This window comes from Oncorhynchus tshawytscha, linkage group LG04 (genome assembly GCF_018296145.1).
Source record: "Oncorhynchus tshawytscha isolate Ot180627B linkage group LG04, Otsh_v2.0, whole genome shotgun sequence".
NCBI lineage: Eukaryota > Metazoa > Chordata > Actinopteri > Salmoniformes > Salmonidae > Oncorhynchus > Oncorhynchus tshawytscha.
Window position 1 is genome coordinate 46115385 of NC_056432.1, and position 25572 is coordinate 46140956.

Sequence of the window (25572 nt, forward strand, 5' to 3'; positions counted from 1 at the left end):
AATCATACTGTGTCCGTAACATTTGTTTAAACTGCAAAAAAAGAAACGTCCTCTCACTGTCAACTGGGATTATTTTCAGCAAACTTAACATGTATAAATATTTTCATGAACATAACAAGATACGACAATTGAGACATTAACTGAACAAATTCCACAGACGTGACTAACAGAAATGGAATAATGTGTCCCTGAACAAAGGTGGGGGTCAAAATCAAAAGTCACAGTCAGTATCTGGTGTGGCCTTAAGTACTGCAGTGCATCTCCTCCTCATGGACTGGACCAGATTTGCCAGTTTTTGCTGTGAGATGTTACCCCCCTCTTCCACCAAGGCACCTGCAAGTTTTGACACATTTCTGGGGGGAATGGCCCTAGCCCTCACCCTCCGATCCAACAGGTTCCAGACGTGCTCAATGGGATTGAGATCTGGGCTCTTCGCTGGCCATGGCAGAACACTGACATTCCTGTCTTGCAGGAAATAATGCACAGAATGAGCAATATAGCTGGTGGCATTGTCATGCTGGAAGGTCATGTCAGGATCAGCCTGCAGGAAGGGTACCACATGAGGGAGGAGGATGTCTTCCCTGTAACACACAGCGTTAAGATTGCCTGCAATGACAACAAGCTCAGTCCAATGATGCTGTGACACACCGTCCAGACTATGATGGACCCTCCGCCTCCAAATCGATCCCGCTCCAGAGTACAGGCCTCGGTGTAAAGCTCATTCAGTTGACGATAAACGCGAATCCGACCATCACCCCTGGTGAGGCAAAACCACAACTCATCAGTGAATAGCATTTCTTACCAGTCCTGTCTGGTCCAGCGATGGTGGGTTTGTGCCCATGGGCGATGTTATTGCCGGTGACTTTTGGTGAGGACCTGCCTTTACAATAGGCCTACAAGCCCTCAGTCCAGCCTCTCTCAGCCTATTGCGGACAGTCTGAGCGCTAATGGAGGGATTTTGCGATCCTGGTGTAACTCGGGCAGTTGTTGTTGCCATCCTGTACCTGTTCCGCTGGTGTGATGTTCGGATGAACCGATCCTGTGTAGGTGTTGTTACACGTGGTCTGCCACTGCGAGGATGATCAGCGGTCCGTCTTGTCTCCCTGTAGCGCTGTCTTAGGCTTCTCACAGTATGGACATTGCAATTCATTGCCCTGGCCACATCTGCTGTCCTCATGCCTCCTTGCAGCACGCCTAAGGCACGTTCACGCAGATAAGCAGGGACCCTGGACATCTTTTTTTTTGTGTTTTTCAGAGTCAGTAGAAACGGTTCTAAGAATTCATAACTGTGACCTTAATTGCCTACAGTCTGTAAGCTGTTAGTGTCTTAACGACCGTACCACAGGTGCATGTTCATTAATTGACTATGGTTCATTGAACAAGCATGGGAAACAGTGTTTAAACCCTTTACAATGAAGATCTGAGAAGTTATTTGGATTTTTACAAATTATCTTTGAAAGACAGGATCCTGAAAAAGGGACATTTTTTTCTTGTTGCTGAGTTTAGTATGTATAACCTGGAAGTGGAACCCTAAGTGCTGTTGTAGTTTACTCCAATTAGGGGAACAGTGGTAGGGTTATGTGAAAATAATGAAGTAAAATATATTGACAAATATTTATATATTATATATACAGTGCCTTGCGAAAGTATTCGGCCCCCTTGAACTTTGCGACCTTTTGCCACATTTCAGGCTTCAAACATAAAGATATAAAACTGTATTTTTTTGTGAAGAATCAACCACAAGTGGGACACAATCATGAAGTGGAACGACATTTATTGGATATTTCAAACGTTTTTTAACAAATCAAAAACTGAAAAATTGGGCGTGCAAAATTATTCAGCCCCCTTAAGTTAATACTTTGTAGCGCCACCTTTTGCTGCGATTACAGCTGTAAGTCGCTTGGGGTATGTCTCTATCAGTTTTGCACATCGAGAGACTGAAATTTTTTCCCATTCCTCCTTGTAAAACAGCTCGAGCTCAGTGAGGTTGGATGGAGAGCATTTGTGAACAGCAGTTTTCAGTTCTTTCCACAGATTCTCGATTGGATTCAGGTCTGGACTTTGACTTGGCCATTCTAACACCTGGATATGTTTATTTTTGAACCATTCCATTGTAGATTTTGCTTTATGTTTTGGATCATTGTCTTGTTGGAAGACAAATCTCCGTCCCAGTCTCAGGTCTTTTGCAAACTCCATCAGGTTTTCTTCCAGAATGGTCCTGTATTTGGCTCCATCCATCTTCCCATCAATTTTAACCATCTCCCTGCTGAAGAAAAGCAGGCCCAAACCATGATGCTGCCACCACCATGTTTGACAGTGGGGATGGTGTGTTCAGGGTGATGAGCTGTGTTGCTTTTACGCCAAACATAACGTTTTGCATTGTTGCAAAAAAGTTCAATTTTGGTTTCATCTGACCAGAGCACCTTCTTCCACATGTTTGGTGTGTCTCCCAGGTGGCTTGTGGCAAACTTTAAACAACACTTTTTATGGATATCTTTAAGAAATGGCTTTCTTCTTGCCACTCTTCCATAAAGGCCAGATTTGTGCAATATACGACTGATTGTTGTCCTATGGACAGAGTCTCCCACCTCAGCTGTAGATCTCTGCAGTTCATCCAGAGTGATCATGGGCCTCTTGGCTGCATCTCTGATCAGTCTTCTCCTTGTATTAGCTGAAAGTTTAGAGGGACGGCCAGGTCTTGGTAGATTTGCTGTGGTCTGATACTCCTTCCATTTCAATATTATCGATTGCACAGTGCTCCTTGGGATGTTTAAAGCTTGGGAAATCTTTTTGTATCCAAATCCAGCTTTAAACTTCTTCACAACAGTATCTCGGACCTGCTTGGTGTGTTCCTTGTTCTTCATGATGCTCTCTGCGCTTTAACGGACCTCTGAGACTATCACAGTGCAGGTGCATTTATACGGAGACTTGATTACACACAGGTGGATTGTATTTATCATCATTAGTCATTTAGGTCAACATTGGATCATTCAGAGATCCTCACTGAACTTCTGGAGAGAGTTTGCTGCACTGAAAGTAAAGGGGCTGAATAATTTTGCACGCCCAATTTTTCAGTTTTTGATTTGTTAAAAAAGTTTGAAATATCCAATAAATGTCATTCCACTTCATGATTGTGAATACTTTCGCAAGGCACTGTACAGTACCAGTCAACATTTTGTACACACCTACTCATTCAAGGGTTTTTCTTTATTTTTATTATTTTCTACATTGTAGAATAATAGTGAAGCCATCAAAACTATGAAATAAAACATATGGAATCATGTCGTAACCGAAAATCAAAGTAGCCACATTTTGCCTTGATGGCAGCTTTGCACACTCTTTGCATTGTTTCAATCAGCTCCACTCGGTCCACTCGGTCCACTGCGGTCCAAATCATCCCAAACCATCTCAGTTGGGTTGTGGTCGGGTGATTGTGGAGGTTAGGTCATCTGATGCAGCACTCTATCACTCTCCTTCTTGGTCAAATGACCCTTACACAGCCTGGAGGTGTGTTGGGTCATTGTCCTGTTGAAAAACAAATTATAGTCCCACTAAGCGCAAACCAGATGGGATGGCGTATCGCTGCAGAATGCTGTGGTAGCCATGCTGGTTAAGTGTGCCATGAATTCTAAATAAATCACAGACAGTGTCACCAGCAAAGCACCCCACACACCAGCACACCTCCTCCTCCATGCTTCATGGTGGGAACCACACATTCGGAGATCATCTGTTCACCTACTCTGCGTCTCACAAAGACACAAAAATCTCAAATTTGGACTCAGACCAAAGGACAGATGTCCACCTGTCTAACGTCCATTGCTCGTGTTTCTTGGCCCAAGATAGTCTCTTCCTATTATTGGTGTCCTTTAGTAGTGGTTTCTTTGCAGCTCTTCCACCATGAAGGCCTGATTCATGCAGTCTGGCTTAACGGCTTACTGGTGCTCTTCCATGTCGCCCCTAGTAGGGGTGCGGCACTTGAGTGGGTTGAGTCTCTGATGTGATCTTCCTGTCCGGGAAGACGCCCCCCTCGGGTTCGCGCAGTGGGGGAGATCTTCGTGGGCTATGCTCGGCCTTGTTTCAGGGTAGTAAGTTGGGGGTTGAAGACATCACTCTAGAGTGTGGGGGTTGTGCTTTGGCAACGTGGGTGGGGTTATATCCTGCCTGGTTAGCCCTGTCCAGGGGTATAGTCGGACGGGACCACAGTGTCTCCCGACCCCTCCTGTCTCAGCCTCCAGCAATTATGCTGCAATAGTTTATGTGTCGGGAGCATAGGGTCAGTCTGTTATATCTGGAGTATTTCACCTGTCATATCCGGTGTCCTGTGTGATTTTAAGTATGCTCCCTCTAATCCTTTCTCTCAGAGGACCTGAGCGCTAGGACCATACCTCAGGACAACCTGACCTGATGACTCCTTGCTGTCCACAGTCCACCTGGTCATGCTGCTGCTCCAGTTTCAACTGTTCTGCCTGCGGCTATGAAACCCTAACCTGTTCATCGGAAGTGCTACCTTGTCCCGGACCTGCTGTTTTCGACTCTCTCTGCCGCACCTGCTGTCTCTAACTCTGAATGATCGGCGATGAAAAGCCAACTGACATTTACTCCTGAGGTGCTGACCTGCTGCACCCTCTACAACCACTGTGATAATTATTATGTGACCCTGCTGGTCATCTATGAACATTTGAACATCTTGGCCATGTACTGTCATAATCTCCACCTGGCACAGCCAGAAGAGGACTGGCCACCCCTCAGAGCCTGGTTCCTCTCTAGGTTTATTCCTAGGTTCCTGCCTTTCTAGGGAGTTTTTCCAAGCAACCGTGCTTCTACATCTGCATTGCTTGCTGTTTGGGGTTTTAGGCTGGGTTTCTGTATAGCACTTTGTGATATCGGCTGATGTAAGAAGGGCATTATAAATACATTTGATTGATTGATTGATTGATTGATTCATGCAGTCTCCTCTGAACAGTTGATGTTGAGATGTGCCTGTTACTTGAAATCTGTGATATCACAACTCAGGATATGACCCAGATGCAGACACGGGAGGAGGATAGTACAGTTCTCAGATTATTTATTGGAAACACGGGGCAGGCAAAGGGCAGGTCGAGGCCAGGCAGAGGTTCTTGATCAGGTCAGAGTCAGGCAGGTACAGGACGGCAGGCAGGCTCGAGATGAGGGCAGGCAAAAGGTCAGAACCGGGAAAAACTACAACTAGAGAAACAGGAAGGTCGGAAAGAACACTGGTAAGACCTGACAAGACAAGATGACCTGGCAACAGACAAACAGAGAACACAGATATAAATACACAGGGGATAATGGTAAGATGGGAAACACCTGGGGGGGTGGAGACAAGAACACAGACAGGTGAAACAGATCAGGGTGTGACATGTGAAGCATTTATTTGGACTGTAATCTGAGGTGCAATTAACTCTAATGAACATCCTCTGCAGCAGAGGTAACTGGGTCTTCCATTCCTGTAGCGGTCCTCATGAGAGCCAGTTTCATCATAGTGCTTCATGACCTTCATGTCTTAAAGTAATGATGGACTGTCGTTTTCTTTGCTTATTTAAGCTGCGAAGGAAAAAAAATCCACAAATTAACTTTTAAAAAGGCAATCCAGGTGACTAGCTCATGAAGCTGGTTGAGAGAATGCCAAGAGTGTGCAAAGCTGTCATCAAGGCAAAGGGTGGCTACTTTGAAGAATCTCAAATATAAAATATATTTTGATTTGTTTAAATAATTTTTGGTTACTACATGATTCCAGGTATGTTATTTCATAGTTTTGATGTCCTCACTATGCAGACAATTACATTGATGGAAGCCACAATCTGTCTGCAATATTAAAGCTGATCTCAACCTAAAGAGAAAAATCAATAAACAATATAAAATAGCTCTAAGAGAATTACCTGGAAAGACTCATAGCTGTAATCGCTGCCAACGGTGATTTTAACATGCATTGACTCAGGGGTGTGAACAGTTATATAAATTAGATGTTTCTGTATTTCAACACAGGTGAGGGGCATGAGGGTAAGGGGGAGGGGAGGAGAGACCGCACATGTCACCTACTGCTCCACACCTCCTCCCTCCTATGTCTGAACAGAAACATCCCACTGACTCGACCCAGCTCCCCATGGAGGCATGTACACGACTGCAGTATATTTTGTGGAAGTGCTGGGGATGGCCAGGGAGTGTGTGTGTTGTGAGTGTGTGCAGTGCCCAGGGTTGAGTCACACAGTAAAGGAGTATACAAAAGAACATATGGACTTACAAGTAACAAACTCAATGGTTTACACAAATCAAAACCATATATGGTATGTTTAACGCAGGAGAGGGGTGGAGAGCGAAATAAAGAATCTATCCAGAGAGAAAGTGGGAGGAGGACACAGGACAGACGGTAGAGAGTGAGGGTGGAAAAGAAATAGGCGAAAAGCTATGCGTTATCCATCAGCTTTAACAATATACCGCACTGACAGCAGACACACACACGCACACCGTCGGTGAGTCTGCTATTGAGCACACATAGTCAGACAGGCTTTTAGAATATGCTGAAATCATCCCTGGACAAAGGCACCTCTGGAGCACTTGCTATCACTCAGTCCTATAGTTATTAACCTGGATATAAAGCCTTTTCATAAAGTACAGTTTACACCAGACCTGGGTTCAAATACTGTTTGAAATAATTTCGCAATACTTTATATGTATGTGCTTGATTGACCTTGGTTTAATTGGACTGATAGAATAGTCCCAAAATGGCAAAATCTGCCAATCTGGTACTTCAAGTATTTAAAGATTTCAAATAGTTTTTGAACCCAGGTCTGGTTTGCAGTGCAACACAAAACAGCATAGTCCATTACATTATGAGAAATATATAGTAGGTCAGGGTATCCAAAGTTCAAAGTTCAGACTGAATCATCAAAATATGTCTCTTGCATTTGATGCTTCCTGTTTTCAAGCAATGTGGACAGAAACCATGAGATTGAGATCATGATTCCTTTATTATTTGTGAGATAGTGCTCAGCTTTTTCATATTGTCGGCTCAGGGATTCGAATTAGCAACCTTTCAGTTACTGGCCCAAGGCTGTAACCTGCTAGGCTGACTGTCACCCCTGATTGGAGAGGGTTTCCAAGGTGTGTGTGTGCTAAGCCCTTGTAGGGGTCAGAGCTCTCCGTCAGCCAGTTATGACCCCTTCACTGGGGGGTCAGGAGCATGCGTGTGCCTGTGTGTTTTGCTCTCCCCTCTCCAATCAGTTTTCAATTGCCACACAGGCATCTCAGACCTAGCAAAAATACATTTCCTGGGAAACATTATGTAGTCATACATTTCCTGGGAAACATTAAGTAGCCATTTTGAGTCAACATCAATGTCGGATTCACCTCTGGGGGGTCCTGAGTGTGTGTGTGTGTGTGACCGCAGCCTGCGGCACGGTCTGACACACACACACACACACACTTCTGAGAAACCATGCAGAGAAATCATCAATAACAACACACACACACACGCAGGTAGGGAGGCACAGACGAAAGCACACACGCGCTTATTACTTCATTTCGATCCAAAATGTACCTTTGTGAGTAAGCTTGAGTAAGCTTGTGTGAGACTAGCAAACATAGGCTACACACACACAAACAACCCATCCCACCCATAATCATTCTCCCATCCCAACAATAATAATTCTCCCCTCTCTCCCTCATCCACCTCTCCCCTCCCTCAGTCACACCAAGGAATACATTTTTGTGTGATGATGACAATATTCAGGAAACTGAAAGACAGAAAAACAAACAAACAGAAATGTTTATATACATACGTAATGGTTAGTACCAGGATAGACACGCACACACACACACACACACACACACACACACACACACACACACACACACACACACACACACACACACACACACACACAGTAGCTATAATGGCGGTTGAATGAAGATTGGGGTTCCCATGCCTATGCTCTTTCATAAACAAATGCAGCCCACACACACATAGTACATTTCCGGGAACAACCAATTCATTAATTCGTGACCACACAGGTCATAGTACCACAAACACAGTTACTATAGGAACCTCATGATGTGTACAAACATATGATTACACAAAACTAACCGAATATCTCCTCTTTCCATCTCCTCTCTGTTCCTCTCTTTCTTTTACAGGCAGTCCAATCCCCCTGTAGGAGTATAACATTATTTTCAAGAGCAACAATAAACAGTGAGGGAAAATTCCCATTCCATCTCCTAACATTCTATTGTTGGCAACATGGCTTTGCATGTTGACAGTGTTGCTCTCCCACCCCTAAACATAGCTCTATGGATTATTCCACCTGTGGGGTCTCCTATGTCGCCCACTGGGTGTATACCATTATCATGAGTGAGGGGTGGGGAGGCGAATAAGTTGCTCAACGATAACTGGATTACTGGCCCTGGATAATGACTATTTGGGGACCCTAATGCCATCAATGACTTATGTGAAATCTATGGGGTGGGGGGTTGGGTGTTTGTGTGTTTCTAGTGTGTGTACACAAAGTGGGGCAGAGGCTGGCTGGGGGGTTAGAGGGGGGGTTGGTATTTTTAGCCTTAGCACAGCTCTACCAGACCCCGGTCCATTACAGCACAGCTCAACCAGACCCGGTCCATCACAGCAGAGCTCTACCAGACACGGCCCATCACAGCACAGCTCAACCAGACCCGACCTATCACAGCACAGTGCTACCACACCAAGCCCACCTCAACTCAGCCCAGCTCTACACAGCACCGACCACTATCCTAGGGTCTATTAAAACACTGTCGAGGGTAGGGCACCACATGATGCAGTCCACACCATGTATCATTCACATCATCAGCCCTCATATGCTGAGAGTTTGGAGCGTCGGCAGCCACACTGCCCTCCACACCACCCTCCTCCTCATTCCCCCACAACCGCCCTCCCAGGCTAGTTTTGGTTAACTTCCTTACTCCCATCCCCAGGACAGGCCCAATTGGTGGGGATAGGCAACAACACATTCGACACGCTGACCCTCAACACAGGGGCCCCTCATGGGTGCGTGCTTAGTCCCCTCCTGTGCTCCCTGTTCACCCACAACTATGTAGCCAAGCACGACTCCAACACCATCATTAAGCTTGCCAATGACAAGACGGTGGTAGGCCCGATCACCGAGGACGATGGACATGCAGTGTGGTGCCCGATCATGGTCCATACACACCAAGGCAGTCATGAAGAGGGCACAACAACGCCTTTTCAGGAGGCTGAAAAGATTTGGCATGGAACCTAAGGGCCTCAAAAAGTTCTAAAGCTGCATTATCGAGAGCATGGTTGCATCACAGTTTGGTATGGCAACTGCTCGGCATCCATCCTCAATGTGTTACAGAGGGTAGAGCGTATGGCCCAGTACATCACTGGGGCCAAGCTTCCTGCCATCCAGGACAGAGGAAGGCCCTAAAAATTGTCAAAGACTCCAGCCACCCAAGACCAAGACAGTTATTTCTGTTACCGCATGGCAAACAGTAATGGAGTGCCAAGTCTGGGGAAAAAAAACTCCTCAACAGCTTAACAGCTTCTTCAAATTCCTTGGTGTCCACATCACTAAGGACCTAGCATGGGCCATAAGACTGCTGAACCCTTAAAACTTCATTCCACGGGACGGTTGAGCTAATGGAAGTTATGCGATTAACATGAGGAGTACTTTGGATACCAATATCCCTGTGAGGCTCCAAGGCCCATGTTGACCAGGGTTAAGAACATACATTGTAGATTAATAATATTACATTGTATTGTATTACACCCTCAAAAATTATTCCATGGATCCCTTGGCCAAAATTAGATTAATCTGTTAGTAATATTCATATTTGGGGGGGAAATTGCCATGCCGGAGAAGATGGTTAGGGGTTGGGGGCTAGCTGACGATGTCCCTCACTACCAGCCACAGGGTTGACATTTGAAATGGGTAAAAGTTACAATGGCATTATGTCAGCACTGTAAAAAAAAAAAAAGTCGTTTCAACGAATTATTATAAAGTAACTGGTTCCACAGCCTTTTTTAACTTAAAAAAAATGGTTGGCCCAAACTTAGTCCGTTAACTCAGGCAATAACTCAGTCAACATAAAATTATGGGTTTGCATCTTAAACAAAAAAAAGTTGCAGCTGGTTACACACACAGTGCTTTTAAAACTTCTTCGGGATCGGTGTCCCGTCTACGGGACAGTTGAGCTAACGTAGGCTAATGTGATTAGCATGAGGTTGTAAGTAACACGAACATTTCCCAGGACATAGACATATCTGATATTGGCAGAAAGCTTATACTCTTGTTAATCTAACTGCACTGTCCAATTTACAGTAGCTATTACAGTGAAAGAATACCATGCTATTGTTTGAGGAGAGTGCACAATTTTGAACATGAAAAGCTATTAATAAACAAATTAGGCACATTTGGGCAGTCTTTTGAACATAAATCCAATGATTCATTGGATCAGTCTAAACCTTTGCACATACACTGTTGTCATCTAGAGGGCAAAATCTAAATTGCACTTGGGCTTGAATAATACATTATGGCCTTTCTCTTGCATATCAAAGATGATGGTATGAAAAAAATACAAATGAACAGTTTTTTTTTTCTCACAAACTTCAAATTGTTTCCCTTTAAATGGTACCAAGAATATGCATATCCTTGCTTCAGGGCCTGAGCTACAGAAAGTTAGATTTGGGAATGTCATTTTAGGTGAAAACTGAAAAAAGGGGTGGATCCTACTCAAAATGGCTACCTGGACTATTTGCATTGACCCCCTTATTTATTAGATTTTTTTTGCACTGGCTCTCTTGCACAGGCTCGATGTACACTCACTGGACCAAACCACACAACATACTACACTGACATTCCAACACACACAAAACACAAGAGGGCAGAGCAGGCCCCCTCTCACAACGATGGGGCCATAGGGAAGCACTTCAAATTGGTGTCCACATCACTAAGGACCGATCATGGTCCATACACACCAAGGCAGTCATGAAGAGGGCACAACAACAACACACACACACACACACACACACACACACACACACACACACACACACACACACACACACACACACACACACACACAGAGGAAGAGGGAGAGAGCACTGGGGGAGTGGAGGCAGGTTAGGGAAACGCAGGATGAGAAGTAGAGGGTGTGGCAGGAGCAGATGCAACACTCAGACCATGAGAAACAAGATTCTCTGGTCTGATGAAACCAAGATTGAACTCTTTGGCCTGAATGCGTCACCTCTGGAGAAAACCTGGCACCATCCCTACGGTGAAGCATGGTGGTGACAGCATCATGCTGTGGGGATGTTTTCAGCGGCAGGAACTGGGAGACTAGTCGGGATTGAGGGAAAGATGAACGGCGCAAAGTACAGAGAGATCCTTGATGAAATCCTGCTCCAGAGCGCGTCCTCAGACTGGGACAATGACCTTAAGCACATAGCCAATATAACACAGGAGTGGCTTCGGGACTCTGAATGTCCTTGAGTGGCTTAGCTAGAGGCCGGACCTTAACCCAATCGAACATTTCTGGAGAGACCTGATACTAGCTGTGCAGCGACGCTCCCCATCCAACCTGACAGAGTTTGAGAGGATCTGCAGAGAAGAATGGGAGAAACTCCCCAAATACAGGTGCGCCAAGCTTTTAGCATCATACCCAAGAAGAATTGAGGCTATAATCACTGCCAAAGGTGCTTCAATATGTAAAAGTGATATTTCAGATGTTTTATTTTATTATACATTAGTTAATCATTCTAAACCCTGTATTTGCTTTGTCATTATGGGGTGTTCTGAGTAGATTGATGAGGGAAAAAACGATTTAATCAATTTTAGAATAAGGCTGTAACGTAACCAAATGTGGAAAAAGTCAAGGGGTCCTAATACTTTCCAAATGCACTGTACTTTCATAAAACTCTGTATTATTGGCTAAGGGCTCGTAAGTAAGCATTTCAGCTGTTGTATTCAGTGCATGTGACAACTACAATTTGATTTGATTTGGCACTTATGCCCCGAATTGCAGTCCCAACCCTGCAACGGGAGCCACACCAAGGCCTCTTGTGTACACCAGAATGGAGCATTGGCAGTCCCCTGCAGCAGTTCCACCCCTTTGGCGGAAGCTTCATCCGGGTGGACTGAGCCAACACTGCTCTCCCAGTTCCCGCCCCAGTCCCTGCATCCAGCAACTTGAGGGAGGTCTGTCAAATACTCAGTCTGCTCTGCTCTCATGTGGTTGGCCAGTGACCTTGGCAAAGTCTCAGCTCACTCACCAAAAAGTTGCAGCTGACCCTATGCCTGTTAGCACTTATGGGAATGAGCTGAATACCCCCTCTGACTTTAAATCTCGTAGGAGGTTTGGACTAATGCACCTAAATGTGCGACGTATGATTTAAAACATGTACACAATTGACATTTGGGTCCAGGACTTGTGTCCTGACATTCTGGTTCTCTTGGAAACATGGTTAAGTGACCAAGTGAAGTATTTGCATATGGTCTCAGTGATGTTTGTCCCATAGTATGTATTAGAGATACAAAAATACCAATCTTCATTTATTTAAGAAGATACATTTTCTCCTCAAGGGTTATTACATGTTCTACTCTGATTTATCCACTGTCTCCTGTATTCCTGACCCTGAGTTGGCACTAGAAAATGTATCCTACATTAAAAATAGATCTAACCCTTGGTTTTCATCAAAGCTATCTGAGCTCATTCAGAAGAGAAAGCAGGACTTTCTTAACTGTATCTCTAACTGCTGGTGAAATTTGAGAATGCACGAAAGCATACACATTCCTTATCTTCCCTGCCTAAGCAAGTTCTGTCTGACTCTGGCATCATAAGTGAGGAGAATGGGAAAATTGATGCTTTTCATCATAATTTATCATCTCGGCAGGCTTTTTATTCGAGAGAAACAGTGGTTTCATTGACCCTAGTCAGTCAATCGACTGCGCTTCCCTCTGACTCGATGGTTAACCCGTCAACTTCTAGTGAATCTTTGTTTTCATTTCAACAATTTACTATCTGTGATGTCCTAGATGCCTTGCTTAAGATTTATGTTTTAAAAAATCTACTGGAGCTGACATGCTTGATCCATTTTTGCTGTTGATACATTGCTATGTTTTCATTTATTTACAAAAATACCCACTGTACCTAACATCATAACTAAACTTTATACACACGAGTTAACACACTCAGTCTCACGGATGGCTAACTCTGGAAATTCCTTAGGTCGCTAGTGAGTTAGGTGAATCCGATTGAAGTTTTCTTGCACCTCATTTGTGGAACAATCTTGAAAATATTCTTAAATGTGATGTTTCAGAAAGCTAATTGAGGACCTTTTTTACTGATGACCGTGTTTTTCTTTTTGCTTCCATTTTGTATTTATATACAGTGCAGTCGGAAAGTATTCAGACCCCTTACTTTCTCCACATTTTGTTACGTTACAACCTTATTCTAAAATGGATTAAATTACCTTTTTTCCCTCATCAATCTACACACAATCCCCCATAATGACAAAGTGAAAACAGGTTTTTATAAATTTTTGTAAATGTATTAAAAAGAATAGCTATCTTCTGTATACCACCCCTGCTGTGACGTTGGTATGAAGAGATTCGGGAGACAGGCGCAGGAATGCGTAACAGGGTTCTTTATTAAGCCAAAATTACTGTGTGCCGCGTGAAGGCACGGGGACGAAGACCAAACAAGCACGCAACAAAACACAGGGTAGAAACCCAAAACAAAAGAGTGAGGAGTACCTCGAATAAATAACACACACACACACAATGATTAACACACGGGAAGAGACCCGTAATCATCTGCGGAATCACAATGGCACGAAAGCCAAAACACACAGCACAGGCACTCACACGCACCAACGGACATTGCAACAATAATTGACAGCACCATGGTGAAAAAGGGCACATATATACAAATACAATCAGTGGGAATAGGGGCCAGGTGTGCGCAAGGAATGTTCTAGAGCAGGGGTGTCAAACTCAAATACCCAGTGGGCCAAAATGTTAAACCTGAACAAAGTCACGGGCCAACATTGAACAAATTAACCTTTTAATATGGACCCAAACAAGTTTTGCTTTAACATTGAATATGGAACAAGCATCGCTTATTACCATACAATATATAATTTAATAGTGGAGATATGCAAAATCGAATTTCAAATGAAAAAACACATCAATGGCATTCATTTATTAAATAAATAAAATTTAAATAAAAATTGTATGCCTCTTTTCTATTTGCAGCCTTCTGATTTAAATACCAAAATAAACTTTTTCCACTGGCTAATAATTTTACAAATAAAATGATAATAAATCAATCAACCATTCAAGCCCATGCCTTGTAGCAAGAAAAAGTGCATAAAGAAAACGTTAATTATGGCACACTGGTCTAATCTGATGTGCCCAAGCCAGATACCTGGCATCTCTTCTTGGATGCTAGTTCATCAATGTCTGGGCTCAAGCTCTGAGCTGAAGAAATCCTCAGTATCGAGCGAAGATGTTCATCAGTCAGACGTCTCCTGTGAGTTGTTTTGGTCATCTTCATCGAGGAGAAAAGTTGCTCGCATAGATAAGTGCTGCCGAACATGGAGAGCATCTGAGCAGCTTGGGTGCGGAGCTGAGGCATTGTGTCAGGGATGAACCGTGGAAACTGTGCGGCGCCCACAGCATCATACTTTGACTCGTGTCGTTGCACTGGAGTTCAATCAGCTCCATTTGGATGTTGGTTGGTGCATTTTCCACATCAACTGCGAAGGGATTACTAAGCAGTTCAAACTTGCATTTCTGGGCATCGAAGTCGGCAAATCGCCGGCTAAACTCAGCGGCGAGAACACTGAGTTTTTCAGCAAACTGTGCACATGGGAACACGGCGGTAGAGATCTGCGCTTTTATGGATTGGCAGCAGGGAAAATGGCAAGGGTTTCCTTGCAGCATCTGATTCTCCCACAGGCACAGTTTAGTTTTGAAGGCCCTCACTGCAGCGTACATGTCTGTGATGATGCGCCCCCGCCCCTGAAGCTGCAGGTTCAGCGCATCGAGATGGCTCGAGATGTCACAGAGAAAGGCCAGCTCACACAGGAACTTTTGCTCCCGGAGCTCTGCTGTATCCTTCCCTTTGGTTTCCAGGAATTGACATATTTCCTCACGCAGCTCGAAACATCTGTTCAGTACTTTTCCTCTGCTTAGCCATCTCACCTCTGTGTGATACGGCACGTCTGCGTATTCCGAACCACACTCCTCCAGAAAAGATTTAAACTGGTGGTGATTTAGACCTTTGGCTCTTATAAAGTTAACTACCTGTGTTACTGTGGTCATAACATGTTCCATCTTTAGGGCTTTGGCACACAGTGCTTCCTGATGTATGATGCAGTGGTAAACAGTTAGCTCACCTGCACAGTTCTCTTCCCGCATCTTCTCCCGAACCATGCCCACCAGTCCACTCTTTTTACCGCACATCGCTGGCGCACCATCTGTCGTTAATCCAACGAGTTTATCCCACGGCAGCTTTATTTCAGTTACACATTTGGAAACCTCCTCAAAGATTTCCTTTCCTGTGGTTGTGCCATGCATTGATTTGAATCCTAATAGCTCCTCCGTAACACACAGATTTGAGTCCACTCCACGGATGAAGACTGACAGCTGAGCAGTATCAGATGCGTCGCAGCTCTCATCCACAGCGAGGGAGAACGCAACAAAATCTTTTCCCTTTTCCATCAGCTGGTCATACAGATTGGTGGCAAGATCACATGTGCGATCAGCTACTGTGTTCCTGCTCAGGCTCACGTTTGAAAATGCTTGTTTTTTCTCTGGGCATACGAGGTCACAAACCTTCATCATGCACTTTTTCATGAACTCTCCCTCATTAAAGGGCCGGGCTGATTTTGCGATCTCTGCTGCCACTATATAACTAGCCTTTACAGCAGCCTCGCTTTGTGATGTGGCTTTTTTAAACATATTCTGTTGTGAAACCAAACTTCTTTTCATCTCCTCTACTTTCTGGCTCCTTTGAGTCATGTCCAGGTCCTTGTATTTGTCATGGTGTTTCGTTTCATAGTGTCGTCTAATGTTGTACTCCTTACTTACAGCCACGTTGACTCCACAAACAAGACAAACAGGTTTGTCTTTTACATATGTAAACAGATATTCTGCCTCCCACTTGTCCAGAAAGCTCCTGTTTTCTGCCTTTCTTTTCGCCATTTTTGGGAAGGGTTAGCTCGCTGACAGTTGTAGCGTCTATGTTGCTATGACTACTGTCACAGAGGAGAGAGAGTTTCTGGGTCCTGTCCTGATTGGCGCGTGAAAACAGCAGAGCATTATGGGATTCGTAGTATTAGTGGTGAATGCGCTGTATAATACCGGCGGGCCAGCTCTAGTAGTAATTTGGTATTGTCTCGCGGGCCAAATATAATTACCCCGCGGGCCAAATTTGGCCCACGGGCCAGAGTTTGACACCCATGTTCTAGAGGGATCCATGACACCTTGTTGATGATACCTTGTTACAACAACTGATTGGCTCAAGCGCATTAAGAAGGAAAGAAATTCCACAAATTAACTTTTAACAAGACACACCTGTTAATTGAAATGCATTCCAGGTGAATGCAGGTGACGCAAGACAGTCGCTTTGAGGAGCGTGTGACCCTTCAGACGCCATGCTTTGCGGTTACACGTACTGTGTCTCCGATACGCATCCACAGCCCGGTGCGCTCTGTGCCAGCTCCCCGCATTTGCCGTGCTAGAGTGGGCATTCAGCCAGGACGGATTGTGCCGGCTCAGCGCTCCTGGTCTCCGGTGCGTCTCTTCGGCCCCGGATATCCTGCGCCGGCTCTGCGCACTGTGTCTCCAATGCACCTTCACAGCCCAGTACGTCCGGTACCAGGGCCCCGCAGTTGCCGGGCTAGGATGAGCATCCAGCCAGGACGGGTTGTGCCAGCTCTGCGTTCCAGACCTCCGGTGCGTCTCCACGGCCCAGTATATCCTGTGTCAGGATCTCCTGTGCGTCTGCCCAGCCTGGTAAGCCCTGTGCCAGCTCTACGCACGAGGCCTCCAGTGAGTCTCCCCAGCCCGGTGCGTCCTGTGCCAGCTCTACGCACCCGGCCTCCAGTGATGATCCATGGCCCGAAGTCTCCAGTGGTGTTCCATGGCCCGAAGCCTCCAGTGGTGATCCATTGCCCGAAGCCTGCAGTGATGATCCATGGCCCGAAGCTCCAGTGATGATCCATGGCACGGAGCCTCCAGTGATGATCCATGACACAAAGCCTGCAGTGATGATCCATAGCACAAAGCCTGATGATCCATGGCACAGTCCAGAGTCCAGAGTCTCCAGCGACGGTCCCCAGTCCGGAGCCTCCAACGACGGTCCCCAGTCCGGAGCCTCCAGCAACAGTCCCCAGTCCAGAGCCTCCAGCAACGGTCCCCAGTCCGGAGCCTCCAGCGAGGGCTCCCAGTCAGGAGCCTCCAGCGAGGGTTCCCTGGCCGGAGCCTCCTGCAACGATCGGTGGCTCGGTTTCTCCAGCAGTGGTCCGTAAGTACCCGGCGACGATCCCCGCACCAGAGGTGCCACCGAAGTGGGGGGAGCCTCAAGAGGAGGCCTCTGCGTCCCACACCGGAGCCTCCACCAAGATGAGATGCCCACCCGGACCCTCCCCTATAGGTTCAGGTTTGCGGCCGGAGTCCACACCCTTGGGGGGGGTACTGTCACGCCCTGACCTTAGAGAGCCTTATCTATTTGGTTAGGTCAGGGTGTGACTTGGGTGGGCCTATTTTCCACCTGAGTTTGTGGGATCTTGACTTTGTTAGTTGCTGTATAGCCTGAAGAACTTTACGTTTTTTTTTTTTGGTGTTCATCTAAATAAAGAAAGATGGACGTTTACCACGCTGCACCTTCTTCTCATTCCAACAACGGGTGTAACAGCTGTCATCAAAACAAAGGGTGTCTACTTTGAAAAATCTAAAATCTAAAATATGTTTTGATTTGTTTAACACTTTTTTGGTTACTACATGATTCCATATTTGTTATTTCATAGTGTTGATGTCTTCGCTATTATTCTACAATGTAGAAAATAGTCTAAATAAATAAAATCCCTTGAATGAGTAGGTGTGTCCAAACTTCTGACTGTTAGTGTTTTTATTTCGTTTTTATATTTGACATGTATATTTTCTGTAATTTATGTAATTCAGGGCTCGTCTGTAAAAGCGACCTTGGTCTCAGTATGATTCCCTGATTAAATCAAGGTTAAAACATGAATAAAACACATTTTTTGGTGTTTTGATACACAGATAACTGACAGCATGGTACGCATAGTGTCTTCTCCTCCCTCCCTTTTCCACCTCTCTTTCCCCCTTACATAAGAGGGATCAATTACTAAAGGCCAGGCCCCTCTGGACCCAAATATATCTCTCTTTTTCCCCCCCATCCCTTCCTTCCTCTGCACTTACACTCTCTCGCTCCACCCTCCCCTCTCTCACCCACTGTTCACCACACACCATGCCCTCTCCAGGAGCCCCCAGTACCTTCCGCTCCATCCCTTGCAGCCTCTAACCTCCTGCTGCAGTAACGCTACCCCCTGACTATACCCCCTGCCCTGCCCAGCATCTCAATAGTCTAGTGGCCTCCTCGTCTCTTATCCTCTGCTTTATCTGAACGGATATGAATATACAGGTTTGGGAGCGCTACAGTATATGTTGAAGAGAGTGTAGGTGTGAGTCCAAAGCCGTCATTCTCAACAGTCCTTAAATAGAATGGTTAATCTGGCTGTGTGGTTGATTGATTATTTTTATCCAACCTTCATTTAACTAGGCAAATTCTTATTTACAATGACGGCCTAGGAACAATAGGTTAACTGCAATGTTCAGGGGGCAGAACGACAGATTTTTACCTTGTCAGCTCAGGGATCTGCTCTAGCAACCGTTCGTTTACTGGCCCAACGCTCTAACCACTAGGTTACCTGCCGCCCCAAAATGTATAGGCTCCCTCTGGGTTAGTGTTGTTACACAAAAAGCTTCCCTCCATCAACCCAGTTCATTGTTGAATAAGGGTTGGGATTAAAAATGCTTTGTGGACCCTTTTGTGACCCCACTCAAGACAGGACGGGGAGCTGCCATTTGTTGACATGTAGCAAGGGATGTTAGAGCGTGTTGCTCAGGCCTATATAGTGCAGTATGAATAGAGTGAGCAATGATTAGTGAACTAACAAAGGAGGAACCTTTCATGTGGGAATTTGATGTAGCATGTGATTTGGTGGGTGCACAGAATCCAGTTTTGGACCAGAATTAACGTGTTAGTTGTTTGTTATACTTGTTTGTAGAGGTTATAAAAGAGTTGAGGGAGAAAAAGAGAGACAGAAAGAACAATCGACCATTGAGAGGCCTTACCTGCAATATGAGTATGAAGTAGTCAACTGCCTTCCCTCTCTGGTAGACATAGTGTTGAGGACAGCGTTTGTCACTGTCATTAAACTTGATCTCCTGGATCACGTCTGGGCGTCTTAGAATCCTCAACAGAACCTTGTCTGATATCTGGGACGGGCTGAACAACGTCACCTCTGGATGAGGCAGGAAGATAAATATATTGTACATACAATATGTAAGGTACGTAAATGCATATATGAGATCTGGTATGGGCTGATTAACCTCTGGATGGGAGAGAGACATACAGTATACTAGACGTATATTATAGACAGACATTTATGAGGCTGTGGTTTATCACAGCTATATATTGAATTGAAATGATCCAAAGATAAAGTAGTCCAACAATATGCTGCTTGTCTTTAGTGGTGATGGCATGATGTCAGCAACATCACAGAGACATAAAGACAGAGAGAGAGAAGCAACAGAAAGAGAGGAGACAGGAGAATGACAGCATCAGAGAGTGGTGAGATAGACTGATATAGACACTGAAACAATCCCAGTAGTGACAAAAGGGAAAGACAACGAGACTTGTAGAGGCAGACACAGACAGGCATGCTGTAACACTGCTCTGTCTGTTATTTTAGAGAAAGAGGTAACTGCAACGGCATTCTCGCTCTAGCTGACAGCATGCTACAACAGACCACATGACTAGTGGTGCTAGCAACACTTTGTGTTACATAGATTACTACAAGTGAATCATTTATGTAATTACATTCAAACAGGTTTGAGAATGTTTCATTTTTACAATGAATGTTTAATACCTGCAGGAATTGAAACCATGACCTTGAGTTGTAACTGTATCTTACCAATTGAGAATCAAATATTGTGCTATATGGTGATTCTATAGTGCATGTGAGTGTTCTGCTTTGTATGGTGTGGTTGGGAGGTTGATTGCCCCAACATGTCATTATTTTGGTTCGTGGGCAGGGTCACATGTTCTAACCTGTAGTCAGGAAGCGGTGAGCGGCCAATAGCAGTTGAGGGGAGATCTTGACTTTGGATTCGCTCTCGCTCTGTTTGAAGGCAGAGAAGTTCCTCTTGTTCTTATTGGGTGCCACCTTTTTCCTGTTTCTGCTGTTGTCAGCTGGGTGGGGGAGAGACAACATAAAGGACAGGTCAGAATCAGAGATACATCCTTATGTCTTATATAAAACCAATAACAGCCTTTTCCAATACCCTTTTCACACTATCCATCCTGAACCTTACTGAACCACACTGTGGTAACAATTCACATTGTCCATTCCAGCATGGTGGATGCATAAACAGGTGAGCAAAGTACAGCTCAGCTTTGTTTGGCTCAGTAAGTGTGAAAAGGGTATAGCTTGTATCTATTATTTCAGTGCAAGTAATTAATGTGTTACAGGCTCATATGACATAAGAGAAGATGCAATAAATGTGTTATGAGCGTGTTACATTTTATAGACTCACTGTAGAGGTCAGACTCATCCAATATCTCTGATTTGATGATCTCCTCGATGACGTCTTCCAGGGTGACCAATCCCAGCACCTCGTAGAATGGATCCCCCTCCCCCTCGTCATTCACCTTCTGAACAATGGCCAGGTGGGACTTACCTGGAGAGAGAGAGAGGGGGGGGGGGGTTAGGAGTTGATCAATATATTACAGTGCAAAGTTAATGTCCATGGAATGTTAGAGCCATGCATGACTTTGTCACTGCCTCCAGGACATACTTCTAGTCACCAATATTAAAATATCATTGTTAGCCTACGTTAATACTAAGTTAATGCTAAAGGGCCAGTATGACTGCATTAAAACAACTACCTGCCCAGTCCCAATTTTACCATACACTCCTCTGCTTGCCCTGCTTTGATCGCTGACAAGATGTTGTGTATCCGTATGTCATTAAGACTGTCTGTAGCCATGGTCACTGTTACAGTACAGCAAACACATCGTAACACAGTGGTATTCAAAGTCGGGGTCCCGACAGCTAGTGGGGTCGCAGGGGAACTGCACTAGGGTCGCTAAAATGTTTTAGGAACAAAAAAATGTACAGTACAGGTTATTGTATGGGTCAACATGCAGACGTTTTTGAGAAAGATCATTTGAAAGATACAATTTCATTGAGTAAATGTATTCATTGGTTTCTTTTCATTTTGATACATACATTTCCATTAAAATGGGCAAAAATGGCTTTTGTAGCAAAAACCTACTTCTCAAGCAATAATTTTGTTAGGACTGTTCGGGAATGGTCTGAGTTAGGAGGGGAAAACTGAAACTGAGCTGTTATTGGCAGAGAGGTTTGTCACTCTCTTTGATATTGGTCTATTAGCAAATTTACCACATGGTGATTTCACCATGTAAAACAGAAAAACTCCCACCCATGCAAACCTACTAATTAGAAGGTCCTGTGTAGATTGTATTTTCAACCAGCAACTACACTACATGACCAAAAGTATGTGAACACTTGCTCGTCGAACATCTCATTGCAAAATCAATGGCATTAATATGGAGTTGGTCCCCCTTTTGTTGCTATAATAGCCTTCTGGGAAGGCTTTCCATGAGATGTTGGAACATTGCTGCAGAGACTTCCTTCCATTCAACCACAAGAGCATTAGTGAGGTTGGGCACTGATGTTGGGCGATTAGGCCTGGCTCGCAGTCGGAGTTTCAATTCATCCCAAAGGTGTTCGATGGGGTTGAGGTCAAGGCTCTGTGCAGGCCACACTGATCTCGAAAAAACAATTTCTGTATGGACCTCGCTTTGCGCACAGGGACATTGTCATGCTATAACAGGAAAGACCTTCCCCAAACTATTGCCACAAAGTTGGAAGCACAGAGGCATCTAGAATGTCATTGTATGCTGTAGCGTTAAGATTTCCCTTCACCGGAACTAAGGGGCCTGAACCATGAAAAACAGCCCCAGACCATTATTCCTCCTCCATCAAACGTTACAGTTGGCACTATGCAATGGGGCAGGTAGCATTCGCCTGGCTTTCCGCCAAACCCAGATTTATCCGTCGGACTGCCATATGGTGAAGCGTGGTTCATCACACCTGGGAACGCGTTTCCACTGCTCCAGAGTCCAATGGTGACTAACTTTACACCACTCCAGCCAACACTTGGCATTGTGTATGGTGATCTTAGACTTGTTTGCGCGTGCTCGGCTATGGAAACCCATTTAATGACGCGATTTCGATTTCAAATTATTTTGTTTTGTTTAACACTTTTTTGGATACTACATGATTCCATGTGTTATTCCATAGCTTTGATGTCTTCACTACTATTCTACAATGAAGAAAATAGTAAAAATACAGAAAAAACCTGGAATGAGTATGTCACACCCTGATCTGTTTCACCGGTCTTTGTGCTTGTATCCACCCCCCTCCAGGTGTCACCCATCTTCTCCATTATCCCCTGTGTATTTATACCTATGTTATCTGTTGCCAGTTCGTCTTGTCTTACCAGCATTCTGACTCTGACCTGATCACAAACCTCTGCCTACCCTGACCCCGAGACTGCCTGCTGTCCCTGTACCTGCCTGACTTTGACCTGATCACAAACCTCTGCCTGCCCTGACCCCGAGACTGCCTGCCGTCCTGTACCTGCCTGACTCTGACCTCATCACGAACCTCTGCCAGCCCTCGACCTGCCCTTTGCCTGCCCCGTGTTTCGAATAAATCACCTGAGAACTGTACTCTCCTCCTCCCGTGTCTGCATCTGGGTTATATCTTGAGTCATGATAGAGTAGGTGTGTCCAAACTTTTAGACTGGTACAGCCTTATTCTGAAATGGATTAAATAAAAACAATCCTCAGCAATCTACACACAATACCCCATAATGCTAAAGTGAAGACAGGTTTTTAGACATTTTTACAAAAAATAACCTTATTTACACAAGTATTCAAACCCTTTGCTATGAGACTCGAAATTGAGCTCAGGTACATCCTGTTTCCATTGATCATCCTTGAAATGATTCTACAACTTGATTAGAGTCCACCTGTGATAAATTCAATTGATTGGACATGATTTGGAAAGGCACACACCTGTCTATACGGTCCCACAGTTGACAGTGCATGTCAGAGCAAAAGCAAGCCATGAGGTCGAAGGAATTGTCCGTAGAGCTCCGAGACATGATTGTGTTGAGGCACAGATCTAGGGAATGGTACCAAAACATTTTTGCAGCATTGAAGGTCCCCATGAACACATTGTCCTCCATCATTCTTAAATGGAAGAAGTTTGGATCAACCAAGAGTCTTCCTAGAGCTGGCCGCCCGGCCAAACTGAGCAATCGAGGGAGAAGGGCTTTGGTCTAGGAGGTGACGAAGAACACCATAGTCACTCTGATAGAGCTCTAGAGTTCCTCTGTGGAGATGGGAGAACCTTCCAGAAGGACAACCATCTCTGCAGCACTCCACCACTCAGGCCTTTATGGTAGAGTGGCCAGACAGAAGCCACTCCTCAGTAAAAGACACATGACAGCCCACTAGGAGTTTGCCAAAAGGCACCTAAAGACTCAGACCATGAGAAACAAGATTCCAAGATTGAACTCTTTGGCCTGAATGCCAAGCGTCATGTCTGGATTGAACCTAGCACCATCCCTACAGCTAATCATGGGGGTGTGAGCATCATGCTGTTGGGATGTTTTCAGCAGCAGGGACTGAGAGACTAGTCAGGATCGAGGCAAAGAGAACAGAGCAAAGTACAGTGAGATCCTTGATGAAAACCTGCTCCAGAGCACTCAGAACCTCAGACTGGGGCAAAGGTTCACCTTCCAACAGGACAATGGCCCTAAGCACACAGCCAAGACACCGCAGGAGTGGCTTCGAGAAAGTCTCTGAATGTCCTTGAGTGGCCCAGCCAGAGCCTGGACTTGAACCCGATCGACCATCTCTGGAGAGACCTGAAAATAGCTGTATAGCAACGTTCCCCTCTAACCTGACAGAGCTTGAGAGGATCTGCAGAGAAGAAGAATTGAGGATGAAATCGCTGCCAAAGGTGCTTCATTATGTAAAAGTGATGTAGTGCTGTAAACACTGCCAAATTTGCATACATTTCTAAAAAAAACTGTTTTCGTTTTGTCATTAGGAGGTATTGTGTGTAGAATGCTGAGGATTTTTATTTTTTAATCCACTTTAGAATAAAGCTGTGACAAATTGTGGAAACAGTCAAGGGGTCTGCATATTTTCCAAAGGCACTGTATATATAGAAACACACTCACACATATATACTCTGGACTCTGACGTTGCGCGCCCTAATATTTCTATATTTCTTAATTCCATTCTCGTACTTTTAGATTTGTGTGTATTGCTGTGTATTGTTAGATATTACTGCGCTGTGGGAGCTAGGAACATAAACCTTTCGCTACTCCCGCAATAACTTCTATGAAATATGTGTATGCGACCAATAAAAATGTATTTGATTTGAAAACAGTAGAGGAGAGGCCCTGTGTTAAATCTCATAAAGTGGCTGTTGATATGTGCAGTTACAAGAGACTCTTTTTTTCTTAATTTCTCCATTGAATTCTAAGTAGGCTATACTGTATACAACTTTTCTACTTGTATAGCCACTTTAACCTGTTAGTGTCCTTTTTATGACTCTTTCTGCAATGAAAAGCAGAAGAAAATATATACAGTGTACTATTAGTATGATCAAGAATTAGGACAGAATGACAGGCTTCTCTCCTGTTAATTTGTAGCAGCCTGTTTAATTCCCAGAAATAAAAGTGTATACAATATGTACAGGTCATTCAGAAAGTATTCACACCCCTTGACTTTTTACACATTTGTTATGTTACAAAGTGGGATTAAAATTGATTTAATTGTCCTTTTGTGTAACCGATCCACACAGAATTATACATTTAAATGGAAAATAGAACACTAATATATCTTTACTTCATCCACCTGAGTCAATACATATTAGAATCACCTTTGGCATCAATTACAGCTGTGAGTGATTTTGGGGTAAATCTCTAAGAGCTGTGCATACCTGGATTGTACAATATTTGCCCATTAGTCTTTAATAAATTATTGTTTTTGAGACGTTAAGTCAAAACTATAACTAGGCCATTCAGGAACATTCATTGTCATCTTGGTAAGCCTTGGCCTTGTGTTTCAGGTTATTGTCCTGCTGAAAGGTAAATTCATCTTCCAGTGTCTGTTGGAAAGCAGACTGAACCAGGTTTTCCTCTA

General features: G+C 44.5%; 1 protein-coding gene across 1 annotated transcript in view; it reads right to left on the bottom strand.

Annotated features, from left to right (window-relative positions):
• The window catches only part of LOC112249539 (metal transporter CNNM4-like), a 48144-nt gene that overhangs the window by 10327 nt on the left and 12245 nt on the right, over positions 1 to 25572 (bottom strand). Inside the window, exons 2-4 of the mRNA XM_024419343.2 lie at positions 20856 to 20999; positions 20371 to 20511; positions 19392 to 19561 (exon numbers count right to left, since the gene is read on the bottom strand). Coding sequence (XP_024275111.2) covers positions 19392 to 19561; positions 20371 to 20511; positions 20856 to 20999 — 455 coding nt within the window. The remainder of the gene's footprint in view (positions 1 to 19391; positions 19562 to 20370; positions 20512 to 20855; positions 21000 to 25572) is intronic.